This window comes from Furipterus horrens, unplaced genomic scaffold, assembly GCF_987537825.1.
Source record: "Furipterus horrens unplaced genomic scaffold, mFurHor1.1.pri manual_scaffold_1, whole genome shotgun sequence".
NCBI classification, from domain to species: domain Eukaryota; kingdom Metazoa; phylum Chordata; class Mammalia; order Chiroptera; family Furipteridae; genus Furipterus; species Furipterus horrens.
The window spans coordinates 108,942,177-108,959,204 of record NW_028327171.1 but is presented as its reverse complement, the minus strand read 5'-3'; the positions used below and the strand labels follow the sequence as shown (position 1 = coordinate 108,959,204).

The 17,028-nt window shown below is 44.3% G+C and overlaps 1 protein-coding gene across 1 annotated transcript in view; it reads left to right on the top strand.

Annotated features, from left to right (window-relative positions):
- Positions 1 to 17,028, top strand: part of ITGB5 (integrin subunit beta 5) — a 126,007-nt gene that overhangs the window by 21,861 nt on the left and 87,118 nt on the right. The window contains exon 4 of the mRNA XM_090277756.1: positions 15,428 to 15,677. Coding sequence (XP_090133882.1) covers positions 15,428 to 15,677 — 250 coding nt within the window. The remainder of the gene's footprint in view (positions 1 to 15,427; positions 15,678 to 17,028) is intronic.

The following is a 17,028-nucleotide window of genomic DNA, read 5'->3' as shown; positions in this document are numbered from 1 at the left end:
CTGTCTCTGTGAGTTTGACTGCTCTAGGTACCTCACATAAGTGCACTCAGACAGTGTTTGTCCTTTTGTCACTGGCTTAGTTCACTCAGCATCATGTCTTCAAGGTTTGTCCATGCTGTAGGATGTGTCAAGATTGTCTTTTTAAGGCAGGGTTATATTTCATTGTGTGTCTGCACTGTATTTTGTTTATCCATTCACTCATCAGTGGACACTTGGGTTGTTTCAACCTTTTAGCTATATCATGAGTAATGTTACTGGTTCTTATAGGAAGATGCAGTAAATGCAAGTTTCTCAGGGAAGGTGCAACTTCTGGGAGAAAGGACTTTTTCCTGTCACCAGATTCCATTTAAGTCAGTGACATTCGAAAGGGACAAACTTCTATAGTAAAAGGATTTTGTTTTAAGACCCTGGTGCCTCTGCAGGCCCTACAGTTGGTTGTAATATAAGGAAACTAGCAGATTTGCACGCCTACTATGTGCTAAATACTTGAACTACCTAAGGTAGCTGTTAGAAGGTATTTTTCAGGTGTCCGGCCAGTAGGGTCATTAGCTGGACTTGGGTCCTGGAAACCAGACCCCTGCGGTTGCATGCTCCGACCAAGCGGAACAGGGAACTTACCCTAACTGTTATTCCTTTGAGCAGTGACCTGTTCCTTTGAGCAATGACCTGGGGAATAGTAGAAAATTTTTGTCTATACAAGCTGTATTTCTGTCCAAGTTCCTGCACCTGCAGGAACAGGAATGCTTTATAAGGCCCCCAGACCCCAGGGTTGGGGCTGCTCACCTAAGTCCAGCTTGCGGACAGGTGGGCAGTCGCTGGTCAGCTAATAAAGGCTCTTTAAATTCTAATTTGGTTGTCTCTGACCGTTTGGTTCTCGCACTTGGTCCACAACAGTAGCCAATACAATTTTATACATGAGGAGAGTAACCCGCTGAAGTTCTCCCAGTACATGTGGTGAATCTGACTCAGTCCCAGGTCTTTGTGACTGCAGAACTCATTGTTGTTTCTGGTTTGCCACTTTTGTTATCCAGTATTCTGCATATTAGAATCCTTGGATGTCAAAAGATCGTTGTGCATGTTGTTAAATTAAGAAATAGCTCATTGTTGAGAGAAGGAATTCTCTCAATCAATGGAATTCCAAATTCCATTGATTTGTAGCCTTTTTTTCTATCCCATCATCTAGGAAACCAGTGGTGGCCACTGTTTCTAGGTGCTTGCTTAGATTTCTGGGAAACTCAGCACAGTGAAAAAATCATGGGTCTGGTTGGCTGTTCTGGGTTCTAGCATGGCTCTGGGGCTTGCTCAGGGGCTCTGGGCAGTTGACCCCACCCACCCTTAGCATCTCAGGGTCTGTCTCACCTTCATTTCTCACAGCTATGTTCAGTGGCCTAAATTTGGTGGGGTTTTTTTTTTTGTTTGTTTGTTTTTTTGTATAAATGCACTTTTAAAAAGATAAAGTAATTGTTTTCAAAGAGTAATGGCCAGAGATGTACATTTTGCAATCAGCTAGATATGGGTTTGAATAGGGGTTCTCAGTGTCTCAGAAATGGATTTAGTACAGCTCTGCACATCACAAGCACTCAGTAATGCTTCTTGTTTTTCTTAGAGCCCTGAGTCATCATGTATTTGAGAAATGTTTTATTTGCCTATTGAATTATCTTGGAGATAAATAAAAGAAGGATGTAGTGGCCCTGCTGGATAGAGAGGCACAAACCACTGGATGGTCCAGGGATTAGTGCTGGGATTAGCTGAAATTGCTACTTTCGGAAGTCATCTCACTGTAAATGACACTTAGCCTTTGTGTTTAGTGAGACACCAAGTTCAGAGAGAGAAGGAAGGGAGCCTCAACGAAGTTGTGTGAGTGGATGCAAAAGGCAACTGAGCCTTTCTGTGGACAGATGTTTGGCGAAGTCCTGTATGGGAAAATAACGCATCTCCTTCTGTGCAGATAGGCTCAGGGTCAAGGGCTTTGACCGAGAAGGGATGTAGGGGTTGTGGTAGACTACTGAGATATTGGAACATGGTCTGGGGTGAGAATGGTTATCAACCAAGGTGAATGATATGTTTTTCTTTTTATTGTAATAACAGTATAACAGCAACCTGAAGGAAAAGTTTTTTTAATTTAATAGGTTTAATTTAATATTTTTGTCATATTTGCTTTAGATATTTTTTCCATTTTTTTTTTATTGTTCAATTACAGTTGTCCCATCTTTGCCCCATTGCTCTCCCCTGCTCTGCCTGCCTCCCCCTAGTCCCACAGTCAGTCCCCACCCTGTTGTCCATGTCCGTGGGTCATTTACTTAGTTCCTTGACTGGACCCTTCCCCTTCTTTAGGAAATTTTTAGAAGATCTACTTTAACATAGTATTATTTTCCCTTTTTATTAGATCCTCTGTCTTTATTCACATGTTAGTGTTTTTCATATACTTATAATGTATTTATAATTGTATATAGTTTTTAGTCAATAATCTTTGAAAACAAGGACTGAAATTCATACCTCCAAAAGAGTTTCATGGTCTTCACTGAGGAAGGCTTTAATATTTTTGGAACTTCTCATAGAATTGCTCTCAGAGTCTTTAAGAAATATCCTTCATGATGGCACCTTCTTATTCTTTAGGGGTAGATTTAGTTTAGGAAAGAGTTGGAGGTCACATAAACCAAGAGATGTCATAGTGTTAATTCCAGTTTTTAAAATCAGAATTAAGGTGTGACTGTAAGGTTGAGAAACTGCTGTTGGGTTTAACTTATTAACTGTCTTTAGAAACAGCCCCCAAAGAGGAGCTAAAGAAGTGATGAGAGTGAGGGCAGCCTCCTTGGGCAAAGTTCTCTTGGTGTTAAATTTATGCACAATACTTAGTTATGTGGGAAGCTCGATGTGTGCTCCATTAAAGAAAAGGGAAATTCACTTACCTTCCTCAGTGTAGTCACATCGCCTGCTAAGCATTACGATGCAGTTCCTGGTATTGTAGATAAAATGGAAACTGTGATCCTGCATTCATACAAAATCGGATTGTGGGCACTGTGTGCAGCCCTGGTCCTGTGGAAAGCTTAGTGGTGGTGCGCCTCTTGCTGGGAGGTCAAGGTAACAGAGAGCTGGCTGCCCTGCACAGATACTGAAACTGTAAGGATGTTTCAGTCTGTAGAGGTGAAGGAGGCCAGGAGCAGATCTGATGAAAATATGAATTATTCAAGGTTAAGAACCTTGTGGATATGTTTCTCAAATATAGAAACACTTGAAGCCAGTGATGCTTCTTAACATTTTGAAAATGTTAATATTTGAAGAAAAATACAGGCAAATCACTGGATATTTATTTTCATTTGGGGGAAGGAGAAAATGGTATGTTGTAGTTCATCACGGGCATACTCAGAGTAACGACTCCTGACCCTGGTGAAGGCATTAGCTGTGCATGCTTAGAGTTGCTTTTGTCTCTCCTCCCCTTGCCCTGCTCCCTGGTACCTCCTAATAGGTGTTTGCTGAGTGAAATGTAACACTTTGTCAGCCTTGTATCAGACTAGCCGAAAACAAGTCTCAGCATCATGTGAGAGACCTCACCCAGGCAAAACCCGTTCCAGGAGAAGCCTGGAAAAACATTTTTGTCTACTTTAAGCAGGATTTTGTTTTGTTTTGTGTTTCTTTTTTAATTGAGATATAACTCATCTACCATAAAATTCACCATTTCAAAGTGCACAGTTCAGTGGCATGTAGTATATTTGCAGACTTGTATAACCATCACCACTGTTTACTTTGAGAACATTTTCTTCACTCCAGAAAGAACCTGTGCTGTTAACAGCCACTCCTTGTCGTCTCCCTCCCCACCACATTCAGTCTTGAACTCGGCCTATCTGTTTTCTAACTCTGGTTTACTTATTTTGGACATTTCATTTAAATCATATAATATGTGGCTTTTTATGTCTGGCTTCTTTCACTTAGCAAAACATTTTTTAAAGTATATTTTATTGATTATGCTGTCACAGTTGTCCAAGTTTCTTTCCCTTTTGCCCCCCTCTGCCTGGTACCCCAGTTCCCTCCAGCAATCCCCTCCTTAGTTCATGTCCATGGGTCGTGCATGTAAGTGCTTTGGCTTCACCCTTTCCTATATTATTCTTAACTTCCCCCTGTCTATTTTGTACCAACCAATTATGCTTCTTAATTCCTGCACCATTTCCCCATTTCTCCCTCTTCCCCCTCCCAGCTGATAACCCTCCAAATGATCCCCATATCTATGATTCTGTTCCTGTTCTGGTTGTTTGCTTAGTTTGCTTTTATTTTTAGATTCAGTTGTTGATAGGTGTGAATTGTCATTTTAGTGTTCATATTTTAGATCTTCTTTTTCTTAAATAAGTCCCTTTAACATTTCACGTAATAATGGCTTGGTGATGAAGAACTCCTTTAACTTTACCTTGTCTTGGAAGCACTTCATCTGCCCTTCCATTCTAAATGATAGCTTTGCTGGATAGAGTAATCTTGGTTGTAGGTCCTTGCTTTTCAGCACTTGGAATACTTCTGGCCAGTACCTTCTTGCCTGCAAAATTTCTTTTGAGAAATTAGCTGGTAGTCTTATGGGAAGTCCTTTGTAGGTAACTCTCTTCTTTTCTCTTGCTGCTTTTAGATTCTCTCTTTATCTTTAATCTTTGGCATTTTAATTATGATGTATCTTGGTGTGGTCCTCTTTGGATCTAACTTGTTTGGACTCTCTGTGCTTCCTGGACTTGTATGTCTGTTGCCTTTGCCAAACTTGGGAAGTTTTCTTTCATTATTTTTTCAAATAAGTTTTCAATTTCTTGCTCTTCCTCATTTCTTTCTGGCACCCCTGTGATTCAGGTGTTGGTATGTTTAAAGTTGTCCCAAAGGTGCCTAATCTTCTCCTTGTTTTTCGATTTTTCTTCTTTCTGTTCTAGGTGAATATGTATTTCTTACTTTTGTTCTAAATCGTTGATTTGAATCCCAGTTTCCTTCCCGTCACTGTTGGTTCTCTGTATGTTTTTCTTTATTTCACTTTGTATAACCTTCACTTCTTCCTTTATTTTGTGGCCGTACTCAATTATTTCTCTGAGCATCCTTATCACCAGTGTTTTGAACTCTGTGTCTGATAGGCTGGCTGTCTCCGTTTCATTTAGTTCTATTTCTGGGGTTTTGTTCTGTTCTTTCATCTGGGCCATATTTCTTTGCCTCCTCAATTTGGCAGACTTCCTGTGTTTGTTTCTGTGTATTGGGTAGAGCTGATTTGACTCTGTTTTGTTAGTGTGGCCTAATGTGGGTAGGTATCCTGTAGGGTCCAGTGGCACAGCCTCCCCTGTCACCCAAGCTGGGCACTATAGGTGTGCCCTCTGTGTGGGCTAAGTACACCCTTCGTGTAGTTGAGCCTTGATTGCTGTTGGCAGATTAATGGGAGGTATTTACCCAGGCCAGTCAGCTGCAAGGATTGGCTGTGACCACTGACTGACCACCAGCCTCTGTCCTCCATGAAGGATCAACTGTGCAGGGGCAGGGTGGTAGTGCTCCGATGTGGTGTATAGCTGTCCACTGGGTGTGTTGGCCTTTGGGCTTCCTGGGCAGTACAGACCAAGGTCAGTCCCCACTGTGGTTTGCCCAGGGCGCCCTGCATGCCTATTAAGCAATCTGAGATGGCTGCTACTTGTGCTGGGCTTGGAGGTCCTAGGCAAAGCCAAACTCTGAATCTAAGTTGGCTGCTGGTAGTTCTGGGCCTAGAGCTCTCTGAGACCAGCTGTTGCTTGTTGTAGGATTTAGGAAATTGTGAAGCAGGTGCCTAGATCAGCCATTAATATAGAAAAGCAGCTTGGGTGGGCCCATCAGTTGGGTGGGGCAGTGTCTCTGGGGACCTCCAAGAGAGGTCAAACAGAGTTAGCCAGGTTGATGGAGTCTCAGATATGGCAGTAGCCTGCTGGCTTTGTGGGGGGAGGGCCCAGAAAAGGGACAATGGCCTCTGCTGGCCTTGATGACAGACACTTCAGTTTCTCTCTGTATACCACTGGAGCCCCTCAAGCTGCCACCCTGGTGCCAGAGCCCACAGGGAGTGAGTCTGAGTCAGTGAGTCCCTGTGTGGGTTCTTTGAAAGGAACTGCTTGGGGCTCCAGTAGTTTCTTCCACCTACTCAATTCTCGCTGGTTTTGTAGCCAGAAGTCATGGGGTCTTATCCTCCTGTCACTGGAACGCTGGGCTGGGGAGCCTGGTGTGGAGCTGGGACTCCTCACTCCTGAGATATCCCTTCCGAGATTTTATCCACTACACACGGGTGTGGGACCAGCCTGTTCCGTGTCTGCCCCTCCTGCCTACCCATCTCGATGGATGTGGTTTCTTTAATTTCGTAGTTGTCAGACTTCCATTCCACTCAATTCTGACAGTCCTGGCTGATGGTTGTTCTATATTTTAGTTGTAATTTTGATGTGGTTATGTTACAGAAACAGGGGTGTCCAAAAACAAACTCCAGAGTTTGTGACTGGGGGATGGGGAAAAGGAAGCAGCTTTTAAGACACTTTTACATGCCTGGGGCTAGTTGCTAGTGTCTTTGTTATGCAAAATGGCTTTGATACTTCCAAGGCCCAAGAAGATGGGAGGAGTCTTGAACTGTGGGATGGTAGGGAAGGAGCCTACAGAGCCTGGGTAAGGTTCTGTGAATCGTCAGAACTGGTTGCAACACCCACTGCATCAGAGGACGCAGTCAGCGATATATAAGCAGCGGCGGACATTTTGGCTGGTTCTTGCTCTTGCTCTCTGGCTCTCTCACTCGCTCTCGCACTCTCCCTCCATGTGGTTTGAAGGAGGGGGCTCTCCAGGTTGCTCTCTCTTGAGCTCCCTCCATGCGGCTTGGTGAAGGGGCCTTCTCCATGTGGTTTTGAGAGGGCTCTCCAGGCCGCTTTAAGAGGCTCTCGCCATGCAGTTTTGAGAAGGAGAGGAGATCCACGTGGTTTGCAGGAAGAAGGCAGTTTGCAAGGAGGCTGAGAATCCAGGCGGTTCTGCACTGAGAGCTGGAGGGCACCACAGCACAGAAGGACCTCCCCAATCAGATTGAGTGATTGGCAGCTGCTGGTAAAGCTGAGCTGTGCCTAGGAAGTAGGGAAACGGTGTTTCTGACTTTCCTAAGACTGGCCAGGTCTGGGAGGGGGAGGCAGGGCTATGTGTTTGTGGGTATTTTAAAGAACATAAGATTCAACAGCAGAAATCCGCAAATAATCTAAATCTATTTAACTGTTAAATAAACAGTTCTTTTTCTTTTCACTAAACTCTAGTACTGAGAGTTGTAATTCTGGTGGCGGGCAATCGGGCCCCTAACTAAATGGCCTGTGGGTTCTGTTACAGTTGTGCAAAGAGGTGAGCTATGTTTGCCTACACCACCATCTTGACCGGACCCTCAATAAAGGCTCAGCAAAACATTTTCAAGATTCATCCATGTTATAGCACAGATCAGGACCTCCTTTTTATGGTCAAGTAATATTCCATTGTGTATTAAATTGTTGTACCACATTTTAGTACATGAATATTTGAGATGTTTCTACTTTGGGACAATTGTGACTAATGCTGCTGTGAACATTCATGAACAAGTTTTTGTGTTGACATGTTTTCAATATTCTTAAGTATATATAGCTGGGAGTAGCATTGCTGGGTCATGTGGTTATTCAGTGTTTAATGTTTTGAGGAATTGCCAGAATTGAAGCAAGATTTTGTATAAACACAGGGTCATAGTTTCCATTTTGTTTTCAATCCTGAAAATGTCAGGATAATAATCTTTAAAAAGCCTTAACAAGGGACATAAAATCCTTAAGAAAGAATGTAAACTTTAGAATAAAGTTTATTGAAATGGTAAAAAGCTAGAGGTGGAGCAGTTAGAAAGGGTTTACTTAAGTCATCATTTGTCTCACTCCCTTGGCCTTTCAAAAATATGACCCTTGATTGGTAGCTTTTTTTTTTTTTAATTTAAAACTTTTTATTTTGAAATAAAAATAGATTCATAAGTTGCAAAAATAGTAGCAAGTTCCTATATGCCCTTCTCAGCTTTTCCCAGTGATAACATATTCCATAACCAGAGTGTTATCAAAGCCAGGAAACCGACACTGGACCATGCTATTTACTGAACTGCTGGTGATTGGTTGCTTTGTAGGTGCAGTTATCTGATTGAAGTATAGCTTCTGCCACCCAGATTGACAGTGCACACTTAAAAAGATGATACTGGAAGGATATGAGATTTTCTATAGACTGAATGTTTGTGTCCCCCCCAAAAATTGAAAGTTGAAATCCTAACCCCCAATCCCATGGCATTAGGAGGTACGGGCCTTTGAGAGGTAACTAGGTCATGAGGGTAGAGCCCTAAAGAATGAGTTAGTGCTATAATAAAAAACCAAGATCCCGGGGAACCCCTTCTACCATGTGAGGACATAGCAAGAAGGAGACAGTCTGACCGGACATGGGCTCGCACCAGAGCTCTGTCAGGCTAGCACGGACTTCCAGCCTCATCACTGGGAGAACTAAATTTCTGTTGTCTGTAAGCCACCCAGTCTGTGGTACTTGGTACAGCAGCCTAAACTGTCCCAGATAGAGCTGTTTTCAAGGAAACCAGGAATGCTGAGCCCTAGTGCATGGGGGCAGACACTGGAGGCCAACCATGGCTACATCTGTCAAGAAGCAGGATTCGGAGGTGGAGAGTGGGGTATGGGGCGGCATAGCGGCCTTGTTCTAGGCCAGTGAGGGGGTCTTGGCTTCTGGGTCTGGGTTTGATGCTGGCTTACTATAACCTTCTGCTGTGAACAGAAGAGCTGAAGTGCGCGCTAGAGCCCTAATTCCCTGCTCAGCCGCAGTCCTATTGCAATACAGCTGGTTTTATGTTTCCATTCTTTCTTTCTGTTTCTAATAACTCTGGGGCATCAAAAACTGTTTGCATTTATTTGAGGATGGCAAGAGCCTTTATCTGTTGAGGTACTGCTTTGCTTTAACATTTGAAAAAATAATCACTCTTAGAAGAAGCTGGAGATCTCTACCTTCACTCTCTGGAATTGTTTGTCATCCCATACATGTCCCTAAGGAAGAAACGTCACTTTTTATTGAAGGGAGGACAGAGAAAAGAAAGCTTTAAAAAAAAAAATCCATTTCAGGTGGAATGCTAGTTGATACCTGATTGTGGTGGGGGAACGTCCAGGTAAGAACCAATCAGTGTCCAGAACTCTGCAAAATACAGTGGGAGGTGGGTGGGTGCTTTGGAAACAGGAAAACCAGGAGGACTCAAGGGGGGCTGCCTGCAGGAGTAGTTTTATCCTTACAGGTGCAAGATGATCAGCTTTTCTTTTGATTTTGCTTTATCCTATTTCTCTGATCCTGCTGCTCACCCGCAGCGGGAATTATGTGGAATGTCCCCAGAGCGAAGGGGGAAGGGGTGCAGCCCACACAGGGAGATAAACCCATAGGGTCTTACGTGGAGATGAGAGAGGAGGGGTCATGTGGGTGGTGTGAGAAATGCTCAGAATAAAACACCAGGACACAGGACTTCAGCAGGAAAGTGAGACGTTTACTCACAAGTGTGCAGAGTTGGGTGCACAGCCCGCCGGGGGCATGGGGGCCTGAAGTAGACAAAGAAACTGGTTTTATACTAATGCCCCCTCCCCTCTCCTTCTCCTTTCTCCATTACTGGTTACTCTGGGTTCACAATCTAATGCGATTAACTACTTAACTCAGGCTGTGATTAACTAAGGGTAATCTAGTTATAGGTCTATCTCCAACTTATTTGCAAAGTTATCTAGCTACATCTTCCCATTTCTCTGTGTTTGGTGATGACAGTCTTCCTCCTTTTGATCCCAGAGATCTGTGTGAGGAGCTGCAGAGTGTCATTTCCCCGCCCCTTTTCCACTATTTATCTGTTAATTATCTCCTACTGGCTTAAGAGTCACTGGCTTCTTTGTCCCTTACAGTGGGAATGGGTCACTGGAGACAGGCACAGCCCCAGCACCCACAGAGCAGGTGAGAAGGCCTCTGTACCCTGCTGGACACAGGAGAGGTGGTAACTGGCTTTAAGCCTCAGGTGGTGCAGGACTGGGTGACTGGATGTTTTGTTGGAGTGTGGTTAAGTGCATGTGGTTCCGGACATGTTCCCTAAGATCATAAATGTGCTCCAGACCTTTTCTCAGCAGAGAGAGCACCTGGCATGCAGCAATGGCTCCCCCTTCAGTTTGCTAACCTTAGAGGCCACCCTTGTTGGGGAGTCAGTGCATTGCAGCTTAACTCCTGTGAGAAACGCTTACAGTAAAAACCGGGACACAGGACTTGAGCAGTAAAGCGAGGTGTTTATTCATGAGTCTGCAGAACCAGGCGCACCCTCATGTTACAGAACCCCTGGGCTGCTCCAGTTGAAAACAAACCCACGGGCTCTTTAGTTAGGGGCCCGATTGCCCGCCGCCAAAATTATAACTCTCAATACCAGAGTTTAGTGAAAAGAAAAAGAATTGTTTATTTAACAGTTATATAGATTTAGTTATTTGCGGATTTCTGTTGTTAAGTCTTATGCTCTTTAAAATACCCACAAACACATATCCTTGCCTCCCCCCCTTCCAAACCAGGCTAGTTTTAGGAAAGTCAGAGAAACTGTTTCCCTACTTTCCCAACACAGTTCAGCTTTACCAGCAGCTGCCAATCATTCAATCTGTTTGGGGAGGTCCTTTCTGTGCTGTGGTGCCCTCCAGCTTTCAATGCAGAACCACCTGGATTCTCAGCCTCCTTGCAAACTGCCTTCTTCCTGCAAAACCGCGTGGATCTTCTCTCCTTCTCAAAACTGCATGGCGAGAGCCTCTTAAAGCAGCCTGGAGACCCCTTCTCCAAGCCACATGGAGAAGGCCCCTTCACCAAGCCACGTGGAGGGAGCACACGAGAGAGCGAGAGCGAGAGCGAGAGAGCCCGAGAGCTAGAGTGAGAGCCTGAGTCAGAGCGCGAGAGTCTGAGAGAGTCTCAGAGTGAGAGCACGAGCGAGAGCCAGAGAGAGTCAGAGCGCCAGAGCGCGAGTGAGTGCCCGAGTCAGAGAGCGAGAGTCTGAGCTAAAATGTCTGCAGCTGCTTATATATCCCTGACTGCGTCCTCTGACGCAGTGGGCGTTGCAAACAGTTCTGACCATTCACAGACCCTTACGTAGGCTCTGTGTGCTTTTCCATACCGTCCCCTGGTTCAAGACTCCTCCCATCTGCCTGAGGCTTTGGATTCATTAAAGCCATTTTGCATAAGAAAGACAGTAGCCACCAGCCTCAGGCATGTGGAAGCATTTGAAAAGCTGCTTACTTCTCCCCATCCCCCAGCAGCAAACTCTGGGGATTTTTGGACTCCCCTGTTTCTGTAACACTCACAGCCAGGAGAATGTGGGGGCCAAGTAGACAAAGGAAACTGGTTTTATAGTAACGCATTTAGCTCCTCCAACCTAATGCGTTTAGCTCCCCCTCCCTAACGCGATTAGCCTCTCCCACTCCTCTCCTTCTCCCCTGTTTCTCCATTACTGGTTACTCCAGTGTTACAATCTAACACGATTATCTAAATGCCCCTATTGTGATTTGTAAATATGCTAATGCTGTCAACTCCCTTCTCAGAGATCCTCTCATTACATTTGCCCTTAAGACCCTTTTAATTACATTTGCCCTTTGTTACTAAAGATTTTCTACTGGTTTGGGAGTCACTATTTCCTTGTTTCCTACACTCCCACCCTGAGAATGGGTCCAGGAATGTTGCTCCCTCCAAAATCTGCCGACAGGACATTCCATTACTGCCAAGGGCCATTGAGGAGTTTGAAGCATTTAAAATCAGGCTTGGTTGAGGTAGCAATAAACCCTCATTCTGAACATTAATGCTGTTACTCCCTTTCTGCAAAACTGGAGAAATATTTAACATTTGCAGCCTCTTTGTAATGTGGGTGCACATGTTTTCTTAGTGACCAGTCTCTCTTAGAATTTAGGACCAAGAGATTTCTCATTTCAGAATAGATGCCCTCTTAGCATACAGAAAGACTATATATCATATCTTGTTTCTCTTTGTCTTTATGTCCGGAAAATTTGGAATTACGTTTAATGCACAAGGCTGTAACACTCAAGTTTCTGACAGGGTTTTCTGTCTCTTTTTATTCCCATAGGAAATTGTTTAAATAATTGACTTGGGGGTAACTGAGGCCCAAGTTTTTCTTGTGTAGAAGCATTTGTATGGTGTTTGTATACATTGTCTCTTAATCCCTACAGTAAGTAATTAACATCCTGCCCTTTTACTAATCCATAAATTGAGCTGAGGGCAGGTTTAAAGAAGCCTGAGGTCCAGCTCTTGGTGACAAGGTCTGAATTTCACCCCAGCTCCTCCTCTCCAATGCTAGTGTCTCCTTCCTTCCCCTGGGTGGCTCCCTGAATCCAAACCAGTTCCCCATTTCCTGGACATAACTAAAGTGCTCATCTGTTAATTATGCATAATCCACAAAAAGGTGGAAGTGGATTCTGAATAAAAGGAAAGTGTAGCTGAGAATTTAGGGGAATGGGCACAGGTGACAAAATGCAGAAAACCCTGCAAAAGGTCATGGGGTTGGGCAGAGGGATCATGATTACAGGCTCTGGCCAAATGGGGTTGTGGTTTGTCCATGGAAAGGCCAAGGAGGGTCTTCCTTCCCCCTAGATTTCCCCTCCCTTCTCCCCCTCCCCCACTGAGGTGGCCTCCTAGGCTGGGAGGAGCCCAACTCTGTTTGCCTGACTGGACCTGGAGACAGACATTGCAGCCGTTCAGAACTCATTCTGGAAGAAATCTCAAACACTTCCATTTGTGTCAGACTGATAGTTTTTTAAAAATAGGCTTATACCAGACGACTAGAACAGCACACGCAAAGACAGGATGGAGGAAGCAGCGCGGTGCTGTCATCCCAGCTGCAGATGGTAATTATCATACTCATACTTGACATCTGCAGGCTTTTGCTGCTTACAAAACACTTTTCTCCCACATGAGTGCTTCATAACCTCCATCAGTGCTGTGTTATTATGTTTATTTTCTTACTTAAGGAAATTGAGGCTCAGGTTGCACTCCTAAACAAGGGACAGAGCTGGAACTTGGACTAAAATCTTTTCATCATTTTATTCTTTATGATCTAGTTAATGAAGTATGCCTTGTCTGGGGTTGGAGGAGAGGGAGCCCACAGGATTGGATTCCCTTTCCTGCTAGTTCAAAAAGGCTTCAGCTTGCCGGCTGTCAGTCAGATGGAGGTGAAAGCTTGGTTTCTCAGAGACATGATACCCCCTTGGGCAGGTGTGGCCACCTTCGCTATTGCACCTCAACACATAGAGTACCTCCAGATTTCGAAGGTGTGTATATAGCTCTTATACTCAGAAAGTTCAAAGGCAGATACAATTATCTGGTATGATTTGCTTCTTGAAGTTGGATCTCAACAATGTGCTTTTAGAGATTATAAGTGATTTAGGTTCTTTATCCTGGTGTGAGTCCTCCAGATACTGAGGTAACTGGGCCTTTCTGTGTACCCTCCTGGTGAGATTGCAGAGGCCATGCCTCTCACACACTGGCCTTTTTTGTTCTTTCTTCTGAGTTAACGCTGACTATCTTATCGTAAAACCAGAAAACTTCTTTTTCTTGTAGCTGGTAGACAAATCTAGTAGTGTGTTTTCTTGCCCCGCCCCCTTTTTTGGTGGGGCTAAAATTTGGAATCTTGTCTTCCTGTATTTACACATATAATTTCTTTTTTTTAAGGTTCTAAGTATATTTTATTGATTATGTTGTTAAAGTAGTTCCAATTTTTTTCCCCTTTGCTCCCCTCTGCACAGTACCCCCCCTTCCCTCCATCAATCCCAACCCCCCCTTAGTTCATGTCCATGGGTCGTACATAAAAGTTTTTTGGCTTCACCCTTTCCTGTATTTTTAACTTCCCCCTGTCTATTTTGTACCAACCAATTATGCTTCTTAATCCCTGCACCATTTCCCTATTTCTCCCCCTTCCCCCTCCCAGCTGATAACCCTCCAAATGATCCCCATATCTATGATTCTGTTCCTATTCTGGTTTGCTGAGTTGGATTTTGGTTTTATTTTTTAGATTCAGTTGTTGATAGTTGCGACTTTGTTGTCATTTTAGTGTTCATAGTTTTGATCTATTTTTCTTAAGCACCTTTGACATTTCATATAATAATGGCTTAATGATGATGAACTCCTTTAGCTTCACCTTGTCTGGGAAGCACTTCATCTGCCCTTCCATTCCAAATGATAGCTTTGCTGCATAGAGTGATCTTGGTTGTAGGTTGTTTTTCATCACATTGAATACTGCTTGCCAGTCCCTTCCTCTGGTGAGACTGGCAGTTTTTGCCTCTACCCCAACCCCCACTGGTCTGCACAGTCAGAAGCAATGAGGCTTAATATTCGCCGGTGCTGGGACTGTGAGCTGCGAGGTCCCGTGAGGAGCTAGGAACGTTCCCAGGTGTCCCTCCTGACTTTTTAAAATGTGTGACTGCGTTTTCTGCCAGCCTGCCGCTGCAACTGCCACCACCGCACTGCGTCCTCTCCACCCTGGCTCCGCCCCTTCCTACCTGTCTGGATGAGTATTTCTTATTTATATCTTTGTTTGTTGGACTTCCATGCAGTTTGATTTTCTGGAACTTCTGGTTGTTTCTAGTTTTGAGGTAGTTGTATTTCTTCTTAGTTGAGGGAGACAATGTGTCTGTCTATGCCTCCATCTTGGCTGGAAGTCATTACACATATAATTTATGATGATAATGATTTGTCTTTGCTGTTCTAAAACATCAAATGTACCCAAGAGCTAAATACTATTCCTAGTCTGCCATGATGAAGTAACTGCTTGAGCTAAAGCCAGCCCGAGAACTAAACACTGTTATCTGATAACTAGCTAGAGGCATAGAAATAGGTGATGTGGCATGAGCATGGGGGCTGTTTTAAGAACCATTTTTGCGTCCCCACCCTCTGTTACCTTGCACTCTCTCTCCCCCACCTCACTTGTGTCTGTACTCTTCTTTTGTTAATTTCATCCCCATTTTCTGTCACGTACACCGTGTAGTCTCCTCCTGGCCACAGTCCCACTGTGGCTGGTTCTTTCTCTGAGGTTGGTGTGAGGTTGGTGGGCTGCTCTCACCCAGTTTGTGTCCAAGTAATTGTCTGGTTCACTGTCCCCCGATTACCCAATGTTGTTTTGCTGAGAAAACAGAATACCCCTGAGGAGACTGGTTGTTAAAGTTTCCTTAAAAATGCTGAGCCAGGTGTTTGGACAGAAAACCCTGAGCTTCAGCCTTGGCACTCATATCCCTTTATGTCTCTCTGCTTCCAAGAAAAAAATATTTCTTCAGCGGTGCACAGTCACTAGAGAAAAGTAAGTAAGTGATGGATCAGCTTTGAAAGCAAAATCCATCCCTTTAGCCCCTAGCAAGTCGGATGACCTGTAACATGCATGGCCTCTCTATTGACACAGGTGACAAGACGACCTTCCGCCTGCAGGTTCGACAGGTGGAGGATTACCCCGTGGACTTGTACTACCTGATGGACCTCTCCCTGTCCATGAAAGATGACTTGGACAACATCCGCAGCCTTGGCACCAAGCTCGCTGAGGAGATGAGGAAGCTCACCAGCAACTTCCGATTGGGGTTTGGGTCTTTTGTAGACAAGAACATCTCTCCTTTCTCCTACACAGCGCCAAGGTACCGGACCAATCCATGCATTGGGTAAGTGGCCAGCTTTCCTTCTGTTGGATGTTTAAGGATGGGGGAATGAAAGTAGCAGGATAACTTAGCCCAGAGAAAGGACTGCGGGGTGGTGGTGATGGTGGTGGTGGTGGTGGTGGTGGTGGTGGCGGTGGTGGCGCATATTTAGGAGGGTGAACCAGGCTCATGTGTTTAACTTGATTAACGGTGACCCAGTTCTGTCTCCTCCCCGCCCCCCAGCTGAAGAAATGAGCTGTCTCAAGGTTGCATAAAGATGTGATATCATAGTCCCCTGTTTCCCTGACTGCCTGACATGAGGTTCTTTGCTGCATTAATAGGTTTTAGAGAATGTTGTCAGGAAGTGATGAACCCAGGTGATCGGGGAGGGAGCAGATAGAACAACTTAAACTTGCCTCTTGTTTGAAGTAACTGGGGTGCTTAGGATAGGTGAATTTGATGTCTGTCCCTATTGTTTATCTAAATAACTACAACTTACCTTGACAAAACAAAAGGAAAACCCTGCATTTTGAAGGTATGATATTTTTCCAATATAAGTACTCAAATTAGAAAATATTGGATACATTATTAGAGAATTTGAGTTTCTAACTGCTACAACAAACAAGTCCGAAAGTATGTAATGGCTCAGACGTGATGGAAGTTTATTCTTGCTCACCTAAGTGCAAATGGGTCCCCTGATCAGTGGACACTGCTCCTCCAAGCAAGTCTCAGGGACCCAGACTCCACCATCTTCCACATGTGCCACATGTGGCTCCTAAGGTCATAATGTCTAGAGTGTTGCTCATAGGAGGGTCTTACCAGCCAGGACGGAATGAGTGACCTTTGCCTCTTCTGCTCCTACATTCTAGTCTGAAAAACTGTGTTCTAGCAAGGAGGCTGGAAACTGGTTTAGCTGTGCCCAGGAAGATGAGGGAGCAGGACTGGGGCACAGGTCTCTGCCATGGTGTGTATGTGTAGGGGGGGATGGAGGACCACAACCTCCAGCTCCCCTAGCACAGCCTCTATGAGGCTGGTTTGTTTTTTACTAGTCTTTCAAGTATTTCTTGAAGTGACAGGATTATGCACTGTGACTACAATGAGTGGTAACTCCCAACTTTTTCTTTCCTCATCTCCATATTCAGCTTTATTCACTTAGGCTTTGGGATGTCACTGGATAAGGAATAACTAAGACTTAAGTTCTTATCAGGTGTCAAGCACCATACTAAATACTTCACATGAATTATTTTATTTAATCTCATAATCTTTTGAGGTCTTTAAGGTAGATGTGTGCCATATTTTAAAGATGAGGAAACTGATGCTTAGAATAAATAACTTACCCAAGGTTACACAAATAGTAAGGGGTAGATTTGGGATC